This window comes from Gallinula chloropus, assembly GCF_964237585.1.
Source record: "Gallinula chloropus genome assembly, chromosome: 4".
NCBI lineage: Eukaryota > Metazoa > Chordata > Aves > Gruiformes > Rallidae > Gallinula > Gallinula chloropus.
In genome coordinates this window covers 65,857,011-65,876,002 of record NC_140088.1, presented here as the reverse complement: position 1 = coordinate 65,876,002, position 18,992 = coordinate 65,857,011, and the positions used below count along the sequence as shown (strand labels likewise).

General features: G+C 37.5%; 1 protein-coding gene across 1 annotated transcript in view; it reads right to left on the bottom strand.

Annotated features, from left to right (window-relative positions):
• Window positions 1–18,992, bottom strand: part of CCSER1 (coiled-coil serine rich protein 1) — a gene marked incomplete at its 3' end in the record, with an annotated part of 600,835 nt that overhangs the window by 498,845 nt on the left and 82,998 nt on the right. The window contains exon 4 of the mRNA XM_084262954.1: window positions 3,785–3,905. Coding sequence (XP_084119080.1) covers window positions 3,785–3,905 — 121 coding nt within the window. The remainder of the gene's footprint in view (window positions 1–3,784; window positions 3,906–18,992) is intronic.

Below are 18,992 nucleotides of genomic sequence, written 5' to 3'. Positions count from 1 at the left end.
GGCAGTCATACCAAAGACACCAATTCGATGAAGTAGATAAGCACCTGCTTAACTTCAAATCCTAGAATTTCACTGTACTTTTTTCAAGGACCAGCAGCAAATGAACGGCTTTCTGTGTTCACATACGAACAGCTCACAGCAGCAGAACACTGCTCAGAGTCGTGTGCCTGAGAAACCTCTTTTTCCACACTGCCCCTTGTAGTGGGAGCTTTCAGCTGATCACCAGACCTCAGGAGCTGAAGCAAAGTTGTTTCAAAGCATAACATCTAGTTCCCTGGCCATGCCTCCTTTGCCATGCTCCCTTGTCAGAGCCTGAAATGGAAGGGAGGATCCCTCATGTCATTGCTCTGTCCTGGCAGCTAATTTATTTATATTTTAATTCAGATAGAAAGGACTAAAATTAAGATTATGCAAACAGAATAAACGACTCAAATTGCTTTAGCATCTGTGCACCTTCATGAGCAAATGACTGATTTATCACTATAGCAACATAATGAGGCCTTGATAACTTGACCCATCTAAGGCAGCATGAGGATTTTAAGTCCTGTATTTCTACAAAGTATAACAAAGTAAATGTAGCATCCTAGACCAAGTGGAAGGTACAGAGGACAGAGTAAAGGAGAGCTCACATTTATGTTTTTCTCTCTCTGACCTCACATTGACATTCAGCCTATATATTCCTCTGCATCGGTCTGTTGTGGAGTGAAAGGACAAAAGCTCCAAAGGAGTGCTCTCGCTCTTGCCAGCTGAGCACTGAACACATGCATCACTGAGTGCAGAAATGTGTTCTCATAAAAAGAGAAATCCCCGTGTTACAAAATGTGTATTTACAGAAGAACAGCCAGCCTTCAAAGCCACACAGAATAACGACCAAAGCACCCAGCAAGGACTTCATCTTCCTCTTGCAGGTGCTACAGCTTCACCAAACAGGCTCTGTCATGCTTCTTATGACAGGGATGTCACTCCCAGGCTGCTAAAGAGATGATGTTTGCTTGGCCAGAGCCTTCTCTGATTATTTTGCAGCTATCACATCGTGCAGCCAAGCGCATTTCTGCTGAATGATTGAGGCAGAGATTTTGCCCAGTGCACAAGTACCCAAGAGTTAGCAATTACCTAGATATCACTAGGGAATTGCTTCCTGATTGTTTTGATCTTCCAAGAAAAGATATGGGGGAAAAAAATTAGCCTTTTATTCCACCAATCCTGATAACATCTAATCACTGACACTTCAAAGAATCGTTAAGCTTTGCTGCTACCACTTCTGGCAAGATTCTTTGCTGCTTACAATAAAATTACATTAAGTAAACACAGTACATTATTTAAAGGCACTAAATAGTTTCTAAGACAAAGTAACATCATTAGTCAAATATGAAACAATTCACATTAAAGGCTTTTTTTTCCCCCGCCCAGGCTTCATAGCTTCTTATGTCCTGGAGGTCTTGGAAATAATTCTACTGTGGTTTACTACTTAATTATTTTTAGTTATTTGTAACTGATTAACATCTTATTATCATTAATATGCATTTTATCTGGTTTGGATTACACATTGCTTCCTTAAGTAGTTTTAGAAAGAATTAGTTATTCTAAACATACTCTGTTCGTGGTACTGAAGGCAGCAATTTCTCTTTACAAGTCCTCAATGGCTGGCTAACACTCAGACCTCTGTGATATTCACAACTTTGGGACATACAAGTAACAACCATTCAGGTCACAAAGAGAATAAAAACATAAAATATGATAATGAAGGACAAAAATTGAAGAATCTCTGTTATTTCCCATAGAGGTAATTATGAATGTCAATAATTGTAAGTCACCTGTGCAGATCAGCCCATACATGGACTCTGCACTCAAGTCAATGGAATTCAGGATGTGCAAACGGCTTCAACTTGCTTCTTGTTTACATTGAAGACAGATGAAACTGGGATATTTAGACAAAGGAACTAGGATTTGGTTTGCTTCCATTAAAACTGGATATGGGGAAAATTATCTCCATGTAGAAAGCACAGGGTAAAATAAGAGAGCTGAAAGATGTGATGATGTTCCACAAAGCTCGAGCATTTCTCGAAGCCATATGTTTCACACCTCTATGATTACTCTGAAGATTTCTATAATATTTATTGAATTTGTTGGTTTAAAGATACTAACCCAATGATAGTGTTTCATTAAGTTCAAATTTATTTCATCTTTTTAAGCATAAGCTGGTTTCTTTCTGAAATAATTCCAGAACCAAAAGCCATATTTTAGAGTGAACACTGGGAGCCTAACAGAGATTAGAGCATGTTTCTGAGACCTCTGAATACAAAGACAAGCGTGATTTAAGACTGTGCGTAGAAGATATCACTGGTTAGGCTGTAAAGAAAAAAAATAATTAAAAAAACCAAGCATGCCAGAAAGCAGGTTAATAAACTTGCTAATACAAATAAGGTGAAGGAAAAAAAAAAGTAATCTAGGAGGTGTCATCATTGAGCTTTCAAGCACATGCTAAAGAGATACAGGACTTTCCTTACTTTGAATTCATAAGGGATTATGAAATGCTGAGACTGCTGACAGTAGAGAAAAAAGCCAATCAAACAACAGTGCAGGCTTGCCATTTAGTGGAGAGAATGCAAAAATGTACTATGCTCTTGGAACTAACCACAAGAATTATTCTGGATTTCAGCACAGTATTTCGCAGCCCATTGCCTTTCCAATTCCTTAGTATTCAGGGAGCCATATGACTGAAACACTAAAACAATTAGATGCTAACAGTATTTCAAACATTAAGTCATTGCAGTAATACCTAGATGATAGGCAATACACTGTGTTAAATTTTAAGTACAGGTAGAACAGATAAAATGGGTCTATCACCAGATTGAAAAAGGCATCACACAGTCAGATACTGACATAAGCTGCAGATACATACCAAAATCACATCCCATCCAGTCTAATCCATTCGTGGTGATTTGAGGTTTGAGGGAGGTTTTAGGGGGTGGGGGGATGTTTTCATTTTCTTGCAGTAACAGAAATACAAGCTAGGACTTTATAGACCAGTTCAAGACTAAATTTGAATAAAACCAGATAAATGCAAAACTAAACATATATGGTAAGGAGTAATAATGATGTAATGCTATCAATTGTCATGTTTTTATTTATCTTCCACACTTCAAAATGCACAGACCCCAAGTTTGTGCTGTGATAACGTATTACCATTATGTTTTATTTCTTTTCATGAAAAAGTTATTTTCATTCTCCAAGGGCTCAATTGTTAAGAAACAACCATCCTGCCCAGTACTGCAAGACACACGTTAGCACGCATGCTGCAGTTATGACTGTCGTCTGAGGCAAGGTATCAAACTACAGTCAATTTGATTACACAAAATTTCCTTGGAAGACCACTTTTGAAGGTGCCACTCTATGTTATATCACAACAGTAAAACAGTCACTGAAAAATACTGAAATCTCTCAGAGCATTTGAGAATTATGTTCTTTCTAAAAATCAGCTACCAACTAGAAAAACAGTGCAAGAATGAAGGGACTATTTAAACAAAAAGTATTGTATTATTAAGCTTGTTAAAAAGCCAGTTTCTCAGAGTATAAACGCCCATTCCTTCTATATACCTCATTATCAGAAGCCTTGGGGGAAAAAAGGTAGGCTAATGAAGAGAACCAGGCCTCAGGCCAATAGCCACTTTTGGAAACACCTATGATGAAACAGAAAGGAGGTGCATACATATATCCAGAAGAAAGAACCTGGCCTGGTGTTTAAATTACACTTGTAAAAGACTGTGTTATTTGAATAACTCACTGTTTAGACACATCAGGCATCATTGTCTGTTCTTTTTTCCTTGTATCCACTGTCGGCTCTACGGGGGTAAGTACTACAGCTGCACATGAGACTATCGACTGGTATGAGTCTTCCCGGCAAACTGCAAAGATAGAAAAGAAAAGTAATTGTTAAAGAGTAAACTTAGCTTACATTTTATATATTAAAAAAACAAATCAAGTGATACTGTGACAAATAAAGATGCAAATGATTAATCAGACTTCACTATGGTCATCTGCAAAGAAAACTTCATTGTTCTGCACATTTCCCTAAGTGCTTGCTTGGCATTGATACCCCCCATCATCATTCACTAAGTTTTACCCCACACAAGACCTGATGTCAGCCTGATCTAGTTCATTGATGTGTCCGAGTCCTAAAAGGAATCGTATTTCCATAAATGGCATTGGAATATGATGCACTCCTATTTTCTTTTTCATCATAAACAGAAAATGAGAACTTTCAGACAAACCACCCGCCTTAAAACTTTCAGACTTTGTAAAAAAGTAGATTTGAGAAAATCTGACTAGTGATTTGGCTTTGGTCTCAATTCAATGCAAAAAGGCCAAATCCAAATGGTTTAGGAGTTATATCTGACACACTGATTCATGCTTGTCATTAATACAAATTATCTATTTATTACTTGCTGAATGACATGACTTAAGACCGTATTTAGACCTAGAAGGATGATCAAGTATTTAATCTGAGCATCTGGCTCAATTAGCACTAATAAATGAATACCCCAAAAGTTCCTGACCTCCAAACAGACAACAATATATGGGAGTTTATATATATATATATATACACACAGACACACACATATATATATATTCTAAATTGCAGTGCCACCAATAATTTAGCACTTCTCAGTCACAACTCCTACTGATTTTGAATGGATAGAATGATTTCCTTTACAACCAAGCTGTGCCTTTCTGAGACAAATAAAAACTGGAATTAAGAGTTGGTTGTATTGAACAAAGCATAGCAGCCTCATATGTTATACATTTATGGTACTATTTTATATCATATATGAACAAAAATAGATCTGGTGACATCTTTCAAGCAGCAAGTCACACAGCGTTTTTATGTGTAAAATACAGAAGTATGTTACAGAGCCAATAACGTAGCTTGGGAAAACAAGGAAGACTGCAATAAATTCTCAGCAATTCAAGCCCAGAAAGAACCTATTTTAGAAGTATCTACATCTACACAAGACCATGACAGCTGAGAACACATAACTGTGGCATGTACTTATGAACTGAAAACTTGCCTCTGACCACTTTCCTACCTTCCATCCTCCACGATCTCATGCCCCCTCCTTGCCCACAAACAACAACCCTTTTGCATAGCCTATGCTCCTCTTACAAGAGAAGCAAAACTGGAATACAACTTCCTCTGTATTGACTTGACTGGGTCAAGAACAACTAACTGTGATGTTTTACCTTGTGCATTCATATTCCATTTAGCATGAATTCAAAACACAAGATACAATTCAGTCCCGACAAACACCCTGGAGCAATAACTGGTAGATTTTAAGGAAGAGGTCAGAACAAGGTTGGATGTTTCTACAAAGGTCAGAGAAGAACAAAGGTCTTGTTTCAGGGCAATTCTGAACCGTTCAGCAACCAGCACAAATGGCAAATTTTGACAGGAAGAAAATACTTTTGTAGAGTACGTTTACATACATTTGATGTTCTCCAGCACTGTTTACGCTTGTATTTTTAAATATTAACATGCACACCACACTAAGTGACTAAGACATATCAGATGACCACTACAGAAATCTTACCACCACCTTTTTTTTTTTTTGTAACCAGAGCTACTCAAAACTTTGTCACAATCGAAGACATCCACCTCTCCAAAACATAGTCATACCCAAACAAAACTTGCTATTCTATCTACAGGTACACAAGTAGGATATACATTATAGCTTCATACATTACAGATTAAAGATGGAACTAATATAAAATACATTGAACTAGAGACTACACAATAAAGAAATAATTTTAGGTGACTTTTATCCAGCAGATCATCTACTAGCAAGATACTGTTTGTTAGGCACCATGTACAAAAAAATATCCTCTCATTACAACCAGAGACTGAACATGAGCAAATAAAGACCATTTACATCTATCTGCCTCTTGATTTACAGTCAAGGAATATTAAAAATATAGGTTTATCAAAGGGCAATACTGATGTTTGCTACCTGAATTTTAACCTGGAACAGTGATAAAAAAGAAAGAGTAAAGGATGAAGCAAATACATATTTTCTTTAAAAGACATGTTGTACCACCTGAATATCTAGTTACTACTGTAGAACTTGTAAAAGGTCTGGTGACTATAGAACATTACAGGGTAGGATTTTTTCTAGATCAGCAATTGTCCATCAGAGCAATTACAAAGAAAGACAAAACAGGAAATCATAAGTAATAAAGACAACACTTCTAGTCTCCTACTCGTCACAGAAATTTCATAAATGAATATAAGTGTGTAATTGCTTTTGTTTAATAATTAATGCTATACAGGAGTTGTGTAATCCCCTAATTTACAGCCAAAGACAAACCCAGTGGTCACCCAGTGATCTGAGCTCACAGAATTTATTATCTTCCTGTTCTAGACAGTGATACTCTTTAGTCTGGTTTTTGAAAACCAGTACAATTCCTCCTTTTTATCTCAAGTCTCTGTGCACACAGTCATAAGTCATTATGGGACAGTATAATTAAGTAAAATGTCACGAAACAGTGACAGCACAGCAGCAAGTAATTTTCACCTACTGGAGTGTATTCTTTTATTATCTGTTCATAACTTGCATTAAGAAAATGAGAATGTGCTTGAATGTGGATTCTCGACTTTAACACTGATGGGGATGGGCATTGTTTTAAGACAATCTTTTTTTGTTTTACACTTCGAACTTCTCTTACATGTAGGTTCTTTTCTATATTGTCATTGTTGTACCTACAACTGGTTTGTATTACCCCTCAAAAAAGCCAATTTGTGATGTCCACATATCCTACTCATCATTAATTGAAATCTCTTAGTTCCTCAAAATAATAAAAACCTCAAAATATCAAATTTTATTACACTGATTATGTATTTTAACCATAAATCCTCTCACATATCCAACTTACACTTTAACAACCAGCAAGAACTGTTCATATTTTTCCTTACCAGATGAATTGGTAAGGAAAATAGAGAAGAGCAGAATTTTCAATCATCTGAGTTGGGGTTTAGAAAAGCCACCAATGTAAAGAGCTGCCTCGGCCTATTACATTATCCCTGATGTGAGTGTGCAAGCTCATTCCATGCTCATAACCCTCGGGCCCAGCCATTAAGCCAGTTTTCAATCCACTTCACTCTCTGCTCATCCAGCACATACAACAGCTTATCAATGAGGATTTTATGAGAGACAGTGTTGAAAGCCTTACCTAAGAAGTCATAGGACTCAAAGTCCACTGTTCTAATAAAGAAAACAGCAAAGAAAATATTCCCATGTATCTCTACATTTTTTAAATGACACACAATCGTTAAGTACATGTTGCAGGTAGAGAGGTTTGTCATCATGCTTGCAACTGCTGCAGTTTCAGAAGCATGGAAAATACTGTACAAGATACCAACATCAAGGGAAACGGTTAGTTTTGTACTACTTGTAGCCATTTCTTTTAGTTCAGAGGGCTAATATCCAATATCTCAGGATGTGTTATATGCTGAATACCTTCTGAAAGAAGAAGCCATTTGCATGTGAGATGTTATTTTTCAGTACCATTGCATATCCTCTATCCACAGTTCAAACAGTACATGAAACAGCTAATTGTAACAAAATAACACAAATGCAGGAACATCTTTACTATGTATTATCATTAAAGAAACATATTTTGGTCTGTGAAATAAAAGACACTATCTATCAACTACAAGTCATAAAAAGAACAACTCTACAGAACAAGAAAACAAACAGTCTAACTTCACGTTAGTGTTATAAAAGATCTGCACTGCTTTTGAAGTTGTGTAACTTCTCCCCAGATTCTTCCATTTAGACTTCAATGATGCATACAGTTTGTTTCCTTCTGTTGCCAAGCAGTGTAAAAGTACCCCATATATTTACCACTAGGAGTGCTGGCTTGAATTTCCCCCAGGTTGGTTTAAGCAGTCCCAGAACAACACTCACTATCAAAACCGATCTCTACATCTGGAGAAGAAAAATGTTAGCTTTTTTTTTTCCTTCGCTGCTTCTTTCAAGAAAAATGAGAATGTCTAATTAAAGTTTTCTTCTCCTATGAGCCAGTCAGTGAAAAAAATTTAATTCCCTAAATAGCAGGACAGTAGGAAGCCTTCAACAGCTTCTGAATAGAATGCATCTCTCCTGAGAATAAAAAGATTTTTAAGCTCTCGGGGTCTCATTTACAGCATCTATTTCAAATGCTGTTAATTGTACACATTTTTTCCTTTTTGTTTTTTTTTTTTTAATAGCAGAGAGAGAAAATCTGCTTATCACCACTCTCTATCAAAAAAATGTCTCCCTTGACAAAAGATGCAAGTGATAGGTAGATGAAATTAGCAGCAAGTACTACCTGCTCAGAGAAAACAGAAGGGAAATGTTCGCATGCAGTGTGCAATGAAGCATAAGGGATTCATGACACAGGGGAAACAAAAACAGTGACATATTTCTGGATTTTAAAAAAGCTGGGCACTTGTCCTGACAGTTCAAAGTATTTACACTTGTACCTATAAAGTTTAAAACAACTGTCTCTCATCATTTGAGAGACAGATCAAGTCTAGAAACAACTGCCATTATACCAAAAAACTTCTGGTTTGGTAAAAAACTCAAAAAAAAACATAAACAACAAAAAAAAAAAAAAAAAAAAAACCAAAAAACAGGCAACGGGCCAGGAGTACAGAAGGTGCTAAATACTTTCTCCTGAAATATCCATTAAGTGCCACTCTAGAAGACAGAAAGCATGGGGGAGCAATATCTGGTTCCCAAGTACCCAAATCACACATTCCTTTTACTACTGAAGGCCAGAAGATGTGTTTTCATTACTCCAGAGCACAAATTGTCAATGCAGGCTTTTGCATTTTGGCAGTTTCCTAAACTCGGCTCAGGAAATGATCCACCCTCTGAGATGCTCTGAGCAAAGAGCAAGAAAGAGTTGAACGATACGTAACCCATATTCAAGTTCTTCAGGTAAGGGTAAAGAACTGATAAAAGTGAGACAGAAACTTTGCTAAAAAAAACAACAAACAAAGAAACCACAAAACCCCACCAAACAAAAAGGAAATGAGGATTTACTGTAGATTTCTTTAGTAGATTAGACAGTTTTGAGGACAAGTGAAGAGCTGAGGAAAGAAAAAGGCATGTTTAAAACATGTAACTCAAGCTATTTTTCCAGGAAAAGCTGTTGAGACTAGAAACAGTTTATAAGAGTGAATTTTGAAACACAGTATATTAATTTGGGCATCTCTAGTAAGAACTATGGTTAATCATCTTGTTAATCCCTTCCTCACTGCACAGACACGTCCTCTCATATTCTTGGTCCACTCAGCAGGCTCAGAAAAGAAGCACTCTTCAGACCTGTCTTTCATCAACTCAAAACATCACCTGCATGAACCACTTCAGCATAGCATAAGTGTATGATTTCAGTTCCATACCCTCTTTCTCAGCCCCAGAAACACAACAAAATCTTTTAATATTTTGTTATTAAACTCTAAAGTCCAAAGAGACTTTCGGTCTCTTTAAAGCAACACAAAAGGTCAAGGTACTTTGAGTGAAAGGCATTTTTGCCTGTATACTTAAAAAACAGTCTAATATTACAGAATAATAATAATAAAGCCTAATTTTCCTGCTGTTTGATTTTAAATTTGATGATGGTCTTTGAGAAACTAAATGGATCTCTATTTTATCAGTAGTTCAATAGAAATTCCAGGGCCTTTTCTCCCTGAGAAACAGTTACATTTCACATATAGGCCAAATGAATACTTAAGAGAATGAGACTATACGCTCACAGTCCCCAAAGGGTTTGCTGTAATAATTCTGCAATAAAACCACAGGCCCAATTCTTAAACACAGCATAGTCACAATCAGAAATTTTGTAATAGCAACAATTACAGGCCCATTATGGGCAAATGAATTACTTTCTATCGGGTTCTTATGTTTTCTGGCTCTTTTGCAGCATTCACGACGGCTGCATGCACATATCGGCTTGGTGTTATCCACACTGGCACCCAATGGTGAAGAGTACGTAACGCGGCGTTAAGCAGGAGCTTGGGAATTCTTCTGACACACCAGCAGTTCTGTAGCAATTATCTGCACCCTTGCTTTTGTATCCTAAGTTTGTTATCACAAGCCACTGTAATAATATGGCAATAGCCACATGTGAAATTTGGGCCTACTGACTTGTACATAACATTCAAGACATTAAATCGCTGCTTCTTTTTAATGTTAATGCTGAAAAGAATTTTTACTATTGGTACTGATACTGTAGTTGCTACTGAATGGAAGAGTGCGACCTCATCACCTAAGGACCCTGTCGACATGCTAAGTGATGAAAACACCAATTACTAAAGTAATCACCTAGATAATGACAACTCTGGTTGCCCAGTTCTTGCATATTTTCTCTTAAGTACATGCTACTGGCAGAATGACTGGAGCTTGGTCTCTTCTGAGAAGGACAGTGTGCTACCTTAACTCCTGTTCAGAATCCTCTTAAGCAGCCTCCTACAGTTTAGAATTACTTGCAGACTTTCCTAAAGAGAGGGATTGTGTGTGTATTTACTAATCCCTCCTGGGTTTTATGAATTTTCCAGATACTTTCTTGCACAAATTTGTAGCATCCACATCCTGTAGAGTTCCAAAGCTGAACTATAGGTTACATGAAGATATATTCTTATTGGCCCACTTCAAACTTGCCACAATCTAATTCCATTTGACTTCAATTTTAGTATTGAAAAGTACAATGTACAATTCCCTCTTCACTTTCCACTCAAGACTTTACAGACTTTCTTTGGATGCTTTGCCAATTGTCTCTTTTACAGTCTGCAGAACCTGCATTTGTTCTGTACAAATCCTTTTCAATATATCTCGCTCCCCTACTAACTACTCCATCACAGCAGCTCCTTGTTGCAGTTCCTGCAATGATGGATCACTGTAGCAACACCAGTAGAAACAATAGCTGCATTAAAAGAAAATTAAGTAGGTTGATTTTTTTCAGCTGTAACTTGTGCACACCTAAAATATTCTAAGCATATCTATTTATGCTTGAGGCTGCTTCTAAAACACTTTCTTATTCACGGTGAACTACTTAACGCAAATATTGTTCCAAGCAGCGTACACAGGAATTGAAAAAATAACCTTTAAAAATAAAAGCACACTCTGCATCCAGTAGGTAGGTATTACTTCTCAATATCCAAAAGCATTGTTGAAGTATCAGCATTAGGACTTAAAAAAACCAACTACCTTTCACTAGCTTTTGGCAACAGTGTTGGTCAGGGGGTATTGTCACAGGCTTGTATTTTCAGCCCTGCCGTCTGTGACTTGTTTTGTGACATGGACATGAATAAAAATCATATGCATAAGGGAAAGGTTGTAATGCAAGAGTAATATCTGAGGCCCAACAAACACACCTATGGCAAGTTACAGGAAGTCTCACAACTGAATGGTATGAATATACACTGGAATAAAAAGTGGAGACTTAGTCACTTTTTGATGCACAGTACTGTGGTCTCAACAAGTCCACTGTTTTATTCACAAATAGACTTTGAATATAACTTAGTTAAATTATTTTACCACAGAAAACAGCTGCAGGTACATTTATGGGCCAAAGGAGATTGACCAAGACCTCCTCTACAGGTAGCATATCTCACATTTTGGCTAACAGACAGGCCTGAGAGCTCATGGATCCCTTGGTCCTCCTGACTTACCAACTGAGCCACAAAGTGGCTGCCTGCAAGAGCTCTTGCCAGGAAATACAGAAGAAAAACACCACAGTTCCTGGTGATGGAGAGAACAGAACAGCCAAAATCTACGTTTATCCAGTAAAAATGTAAAAGGTATTCTTGAAAGCATCAACTTCAGATGGAAGCATAAAGCCGCCCCTGAGTAAAAACCCTAAGGCACCAGAAACTGTGAAACCCTTTTCTCTCCTCCTAAAGGATATGGAAGAAATCCCAATAGGGATTTCACTGGCTGCGAGAACCAGCTTCCTCCAAGTCCCTTTTTTAGCCAAGAGAAGGATAGTAATTTTACTTCTGTTTTTGATCACGTATCAGTTTCTATTTAAGTTATGTGATGCCTTCAAGAAATTGAGAGAAATTGGAGTAACTGTGACATCAGCATCTTAAAAGGAGGAATAGAAAAAGACCTGCAGGGCATTTCTGTAGGCACAATACAAACCCCTGAAGGAACAACTACTCTAACAACAATATCCTCAACTGTCATTCACCACAAGTAAAACTGTCAAAACTCAATAGCAAGCATTTTCACGAGCATAGTCTCTTGGCTTCAACTATTATTCTTAGCCAAGCTGAAATAAAGACTGACAGGCAAGCAAGACTAATTTATTGTTGTTTGTATTGAATGACTGTAGCTACAAGAAATCAATTTAAACAATTAATACACAGATAAACCTCCAAAAGCATAGTTTCCCAAGAGAAATTATTAAATGAAATCACAATGTCAGCTCTCTTTGCAGTTTCTAACAACAAAAGCTCACCAGGAATATTACGTGAGGTATTTCTGTTTTGCAAGAATATAATGTTATTTGGCTTTTTATTATAACTGTATTGGCACCCACTAGCAGGAGCACGAGGTGCAGCCACTAGAGCTGTACGTCTTCTCAGTTGCAGAGTGACAGCCTTTGTCAGCCTCAGCGGCAGCAACCCAGTGAGGAATGCCTGCAGCAGCACGTTTGTCATAGCTATTCCTGACTCACTCCTCCTTTCAGAGAAGCCACTCATATGTGTGGTGTGAATTTCTAATACACGGCATTGAAATGATTAGAGGATCCATAACAAAGACACCCTCCCCTGTCTTTTCTCAGGGAACACACCTTCATATTTATTGTAAAATGCAGTCACACCTTTGTCCTATGGTGGGTGGTTTCATTCTTTAAAAAAAAAAAAAACCAAAACCCAAACCTAAAACCCAACAAACACTTGAGGGAATTTTTTTTGTTTTGTTTTCATCAGTGATTAAAATTGCCCCAACTCTGGAACCTTATGTAGTTAATAACTCTAATATTTGCACATCTCCCTTGAGAAACTTCAAGATCACTATGTGCTTAACTTATATTGAGGTTTTGGTTTGTTTTGCTTAGGGCTAAAATTGTCAAAATTGTATGAAATCGGCTTTCTGTTACTATTTAATAAATCTAACAGTAACACATATAAAATAAATCAATCTCTTCAGAAAATAAAGATAAATATATATTGGAGAAAGTTAATTCCACCTTATTCTTCAGACTTGGTCTGGAGTGGTTACAGGCCTTTCCTGCACTAAGTTGCAGCCTGGCCCCCACACCCATACAGGATTCTGCAGGGAAAGCAACTCAAATGTCTCTGCAGTCATTTAGTCTTGCATATGAACATGCATAAGCAAACAGCTGGCTGCTACTCCAGCTAACAGCTTCAGTGTAACTGCAAGGCAAAGGAGAAATGAGGAAAGTGAGTAGAGCATCACCCACAGTCTTACTACTCCAGTAGTGAAGGGCACGTCAGCAGCAACATGATCATTTATTAATATTCCTCTGAACCAAGAGGGGAAACAGAGAGGCTTTAAGCAACAGCAGGTTAAATTCTGGGTAAAGACAATATATGCTACCACCTTCCTCCTGTGGGCATCTACAGCTACTGCCAGCGTTAAGGGCGAGCATTTGTATGTTTGCACGGTCGGAAAGTGAAGAAAGTGAAGAATCTTCACTGATACATTGCCACAGCAAGCAAAAGATGCACTCCAGAAGACAACCAAAGTAAGAATTTCCTAGACTGTCCACACAGCTTTTCATGCAATACCAGGAAAACAGTGTTCACAAATTAGCTAGGTGAAAAAAAAGATCACTGGCAGTTGCAGAGAACGGTATATCCTGTGCCACAAAGAAAATTGGGAAACCAAATATAACTGTGTGTGACTGTCATGCCTGCACTTTGAAAGTTCTGTCCATTTACATACCTCACATAACTTGCTATACTCTGTGTTTGCCACATGTAATTCACTGCATTTCAAGGTCAAATGAAACTACTGTGGTCACCTAACCTGACATGCAGCAAAGGTATCAGCTGTGGTTCTTCCAAAAATTCAATATTATAGTCATGATGAAAAACTTTGGAGAGTAGGGGTCACTGCTGGCTATGCCAGGTCTGAAAGTGATCTGCTGAGGTCTTCCAATTAATGGTCAAAATAACAGCATAAATTTTCCAGTGGCTTTTCAGAAGTACAGACCGCAAACCAAGCTTCTGCGCTGCACATAAAGCATATGTCAAGCACAATATAAACATCTGTCTGAAAACTGATCATTGCACTGATGCCTTCTCACACTCCCTCTAAAAGTCTCAAATATTCTAAAAAAATCAGGAAGGCTTGAAATCTAACCAAGTTTTGAGTGCAATGTATTTTACTTTGAAGACAAACTGACATAGGAACAGTTTGTGCTTGGCAAAAAAGGTTCAGGGTCAAAATGACGAGCAGATCAGGCAAGCTTAGCGGTCTTGAAGAGCCATTAAACTGAATGATCCTAACAAACGCTGTTTGAATGGAACACAATGACTGATTATACCCCTAGAAACAAAGAAAGCAGACTATCACTATGCCTCTGAATTGGAGTATTGCAGATATCTGTTAACTGACCATGTGCTTGGCACTTGTATGCAAATATGACTGAAAATGTTCAGGCTAACTCAGGATAGCAAAGCATCATGCAAATAGACAGTACTGGAAGCAAAATGGACAAAACTCAGTGGTCACCACCTAGACCTGTATTAGATGTGCTCCAAGCTCGCTGAACATAAGAAAACTTATCCCATAGTAACAATGGTTTTGGTTTTTGAGACCTTCGAGTTCCAACAGCATGAATCAAATAAACACCTAGCCTGGAAAAAATTCAGTTGCTTCTCTCCTTGTTTTGCATTCTAGATTAAGTTCCTCAACAAAATGCAGTGATACAAACCCATGAACCAACGCAACACCTAAACCCAAGCCATTACAAATTCATCAGGGTCTGTTCAGATTGTACCAGTCATAACAACAGCAACGCAGAGAACGAAGGAGTCACTTTTCTTTAATCGGCAACAAATGATTTGGAGACTAGATAATAAGAAATACATATTTGCATATTATCTCTCTACCTTGATTGAAGTTCCTTTCCCTAAGGCTTTGGCTCTAAAAAGGAAAGAGTGCCATTTAGTGGTCAGGTAGATCTACTGCACCTTTTAAACAAAATCCTGTACACTGGTAATATTATATTAGTAAGAGTATTGCAAATGCTGAGCAATTGTACTGGTAGTAATACTCTTGTTTTTCCTTGATGAAATAGTGTAAATTCTTTTTGGAGAGGAATGATGATATTTTATTTAAAGCATGATTTGGTACCTGCACTGAATTTTTTGTGCCTATTCTCCCCCAGTTGCAAAGTACTACAGGCTCTTCCTCCTGCATTCCACTAGGGTATACATTTTATGAATACAGAAGAGGATACAGGAAAATTCTGAAGGTGCTGACAGGAAGATAACTTGAAAACCTGTTGCAGAGAAAAACTCATTATATTCTAAAACAGCAGAAGGTGCACAGGAAACAGGAGTAAAACACACCTTACAGATTTTCACAGGATAACTCTCCAGCTGAAGATAAAAAGTAAATGGGCAGATTCACCTGAACTTTTCCTTGGATTCATCAAGTTCAGGATTTCTGAACCCAAGTTGAACCAGTTAAATAGAAGCAGGGAGAATGAAAGCTCAATTCTCAAATTGCACCATTTGTCAAAGCAGATGAAGAGTGTTCATGAATATGGAAGACTGGTTGTGCATCTGTGAATCCAGCAGAATCTGGCCTAATGACTATTTAAATAGTGAGAACACATTCACAGCCCCATGTTCCATCTTCCCTTGGGAAATCTTCGATCTTTACTTCAGATGTCATGCCAGAGGCATCCGAGGAACCAGTCAAGTACAACAGATCCTTTTGAAAGTTAGCAGAGTGCAAGCAGACCATCTTTCTAGAGGTACCTAAAAGTTAAGATAAAACACTTCTTTTCTAATCCACAGTGATTCCGGAGACATCTTTTAGCTACAACTAAATATCAGAGAACCTGGACTTATTTAAAATCAGTTATATTCATCAGTGTCCGCCACTCCCCTTTACTACATACTTATGTAGCTTGCAGAAATACAAGCACACAAAAATCCAGGTTGTAGAAAAGTCATAACCTACACAGCTAACTTACCCCACTTTGCTACCAAGCTTCTGAAACGCAGTGCACAGAATGTCACTGCTCCATTCTCATTCAAATGTCAACAGCCATCACCACCACCTCAACACAATTTAAAATCCTAGCACTCACAGGAAGGAGTCCCACTAACTTCAAGAACACTCTAGACACGAGAGCGCAAAGGTTATCCTTGTCTCTTCAAAGGGAGGGTAACTAATGTGATCTTCAGTACACAGAGCATTTAGTTGCACTTTGGAGTGCATGACCACCCATTCTGGAACCTCCTTCCAACTAGTTCTTTAAGCCACGATGTATAAGAAGGTAATTTACTTCATACTTTAGTGAACAATTATGCACTTAGCTGATTGGAATTTAAGAGCAGGCCTAAGATTAACACTTGACATTTGTTGAAAGCCCTCCAATTTAAAAAGAAGAATTATTTGGACGTTACCCAATATTTTAAATATCATATGAATCAATCAAAATAAAACTTCACTTCTGATAAAATCTTAAATATCAGTTACATACAGCATTTAATCTAGTTAAGATAATAATCAAAATATAAAGATCCAAAACTTGAAGAAAACATATAGAACACACCATCCTTCTGAAAAATCCCTCTCCTAATTTTCCTATATAATTTGTATCCAGTACCAGCAGTTGACACAGCTAGATGCTTCATACACTCAACAGCATAAAAAGGTGGAAAAAAATCAGCCTTCTCAAGTAACACTGTATTTGAAAAAGTAGGTCCTGTTTCAGTCTAAACACAGTTGTATAGCTCTGCAATAAACACGTTAGACACCACCACTCAGATGTGAGATGCCACGCATAAAGCCTGCTAAAGTTATTGTGCTTAGGCCATCAGCCCCATTTAGATTTAAGAAGCAGGCAATGCATTTTCTACTCAACAAAGATTTCTCACAGTGTGCTTTTAGTTTTCTTTCCTATGTTCAGTTTCTCTTGATTAGCTTTGGTTTCAGAGGTACTGTCTAGTGTAACAATATAAACCATAAACTATTGTTATGAGATAGTTGTGGCCCTCTGGGATTAAGCACTTGACCAAGGTTTCATTTGACTACTCTTCCCTGTCTGCCTCTGCACAACTGTACAAGCAACGTGGAGAGCGATGATTATATACAGAACTGCTACCTACAGATGAAAAATGCTATTAAAGAGTAATACATTAAAATTTGATATTGATGCTACTTCTGAATTCTGAGCATCTATTTTGATTTTTAGATCTACTAATGGGTTTGTTGCTGAAATGTGTTTTTAATATGAAGTAATATATTAAACGTTTTGCAACCTGTCAATGCTGAGACAGTGGAGAGACTGTTCAATTTAACTAGCAAATGATTCCCAGAGCTGTACTGTCAGTATTAATGATGTCAGGCCACAAACATGAAAGAAAGGAATGATTACATACTTTATAGAACCATGATTCCTTCTGATACAGTAGAAAGCAAGGATTGCAATTGGTTCAATGCAGCTTCAGATAGGATATACATGGTGCCTGCTGCCTCCAAAGGAAGGTCAGGAACGACTGGAGGACCAGCGCTCCTCAGTTCCCAAAATTCAAAGATGTAACAAATGGCTAAAGATTGAAAACTAAGTTGAAGAGTCAGGTTGATTGTGGGATCAGAGGTTGACCATGACGATCTCAAAGACATACATTTAATGTGGGGTATGTGAAACTGTCCTTCCTTAGATAACTTTTAACTATCCTATTTATTAAAAAAAAACAGACAGCAAGTGGTGTCTCTTCAGGATGATAGAAGTCAGGATTTCTCACTGTATGAGTCCAAGAATAACAGCCCTCAGCTAATATGTCTGACCTAGCAGCTAAAACCTAAGGGGCAAAGAGATTTAACCAGGTCTGAGGGTCACACTTACATTACTCTTTGCAATTTTCTGATGTTGGCATAGTCCTGAAGGAGCCAGAGGCAGAAGCTTGTCTTCTAGTTGCAAGAACGTGTTGAGAGCAAGAGAAATATTAGTAAACCAGAAGGAAACTTAAAGGTAAGTGTCCACATTCACTACTTGCAGTAGTACCAAAACAGCTTAGTGTTAAAACCATCCATCTATGTCTCTAAATAATAAAGAAACGTCTTGAAAAGATGTATACAAATACAAAAATAAAACTGTATGTAAAGTTCAAGATACTGATAACGTGCATAGTGGCTGTTCTCAGTAGTTTCCCACACCTCAATTAAAGACTGTATCATGAAGATGTGCAGCCTGCTGCGAATGTTAGCAGTGATGAGGTCCTTCTGCTGATAGAATACAGAGGGCTGTACAGTCAATTACCACGCATCACCTCTGTTATCTCTTCTTCAGTTGAGCTCTTCCTTTCCATTATTTTTTTCTATAGGCTTACCTGAGGCTTTCACTGAAGTCTGAAAATACCATTTCAGAACATCACTAAAACTGGAAGGCAATGAAAAATTAAAAACTCTTCTGCATTTTCAAAATCTCAACACTTATAAACTATATTTTGAGTATTGTAAGTTGGCCATAATTTGTTGTGACTCCTGCCAGTACAGCCCTGACTTCTGACTAAGGTTTCCATGTTGAGAGTGCAGGTGACAACAATATACTGAATATTAAGCTTATTAACACTGCCTTTTCATTGTGAATGGTAATATGAAACAAAAACGTACAGAGCTACTACAAAAGTCTCTGAAAGATGTTTCAGCATTCAATAATATATAATTTAGTAATATTTAATAATAGTTATGCTGTAGCATAAACATCTAACCTTTTCAAAATTCTATCTAAAAAAT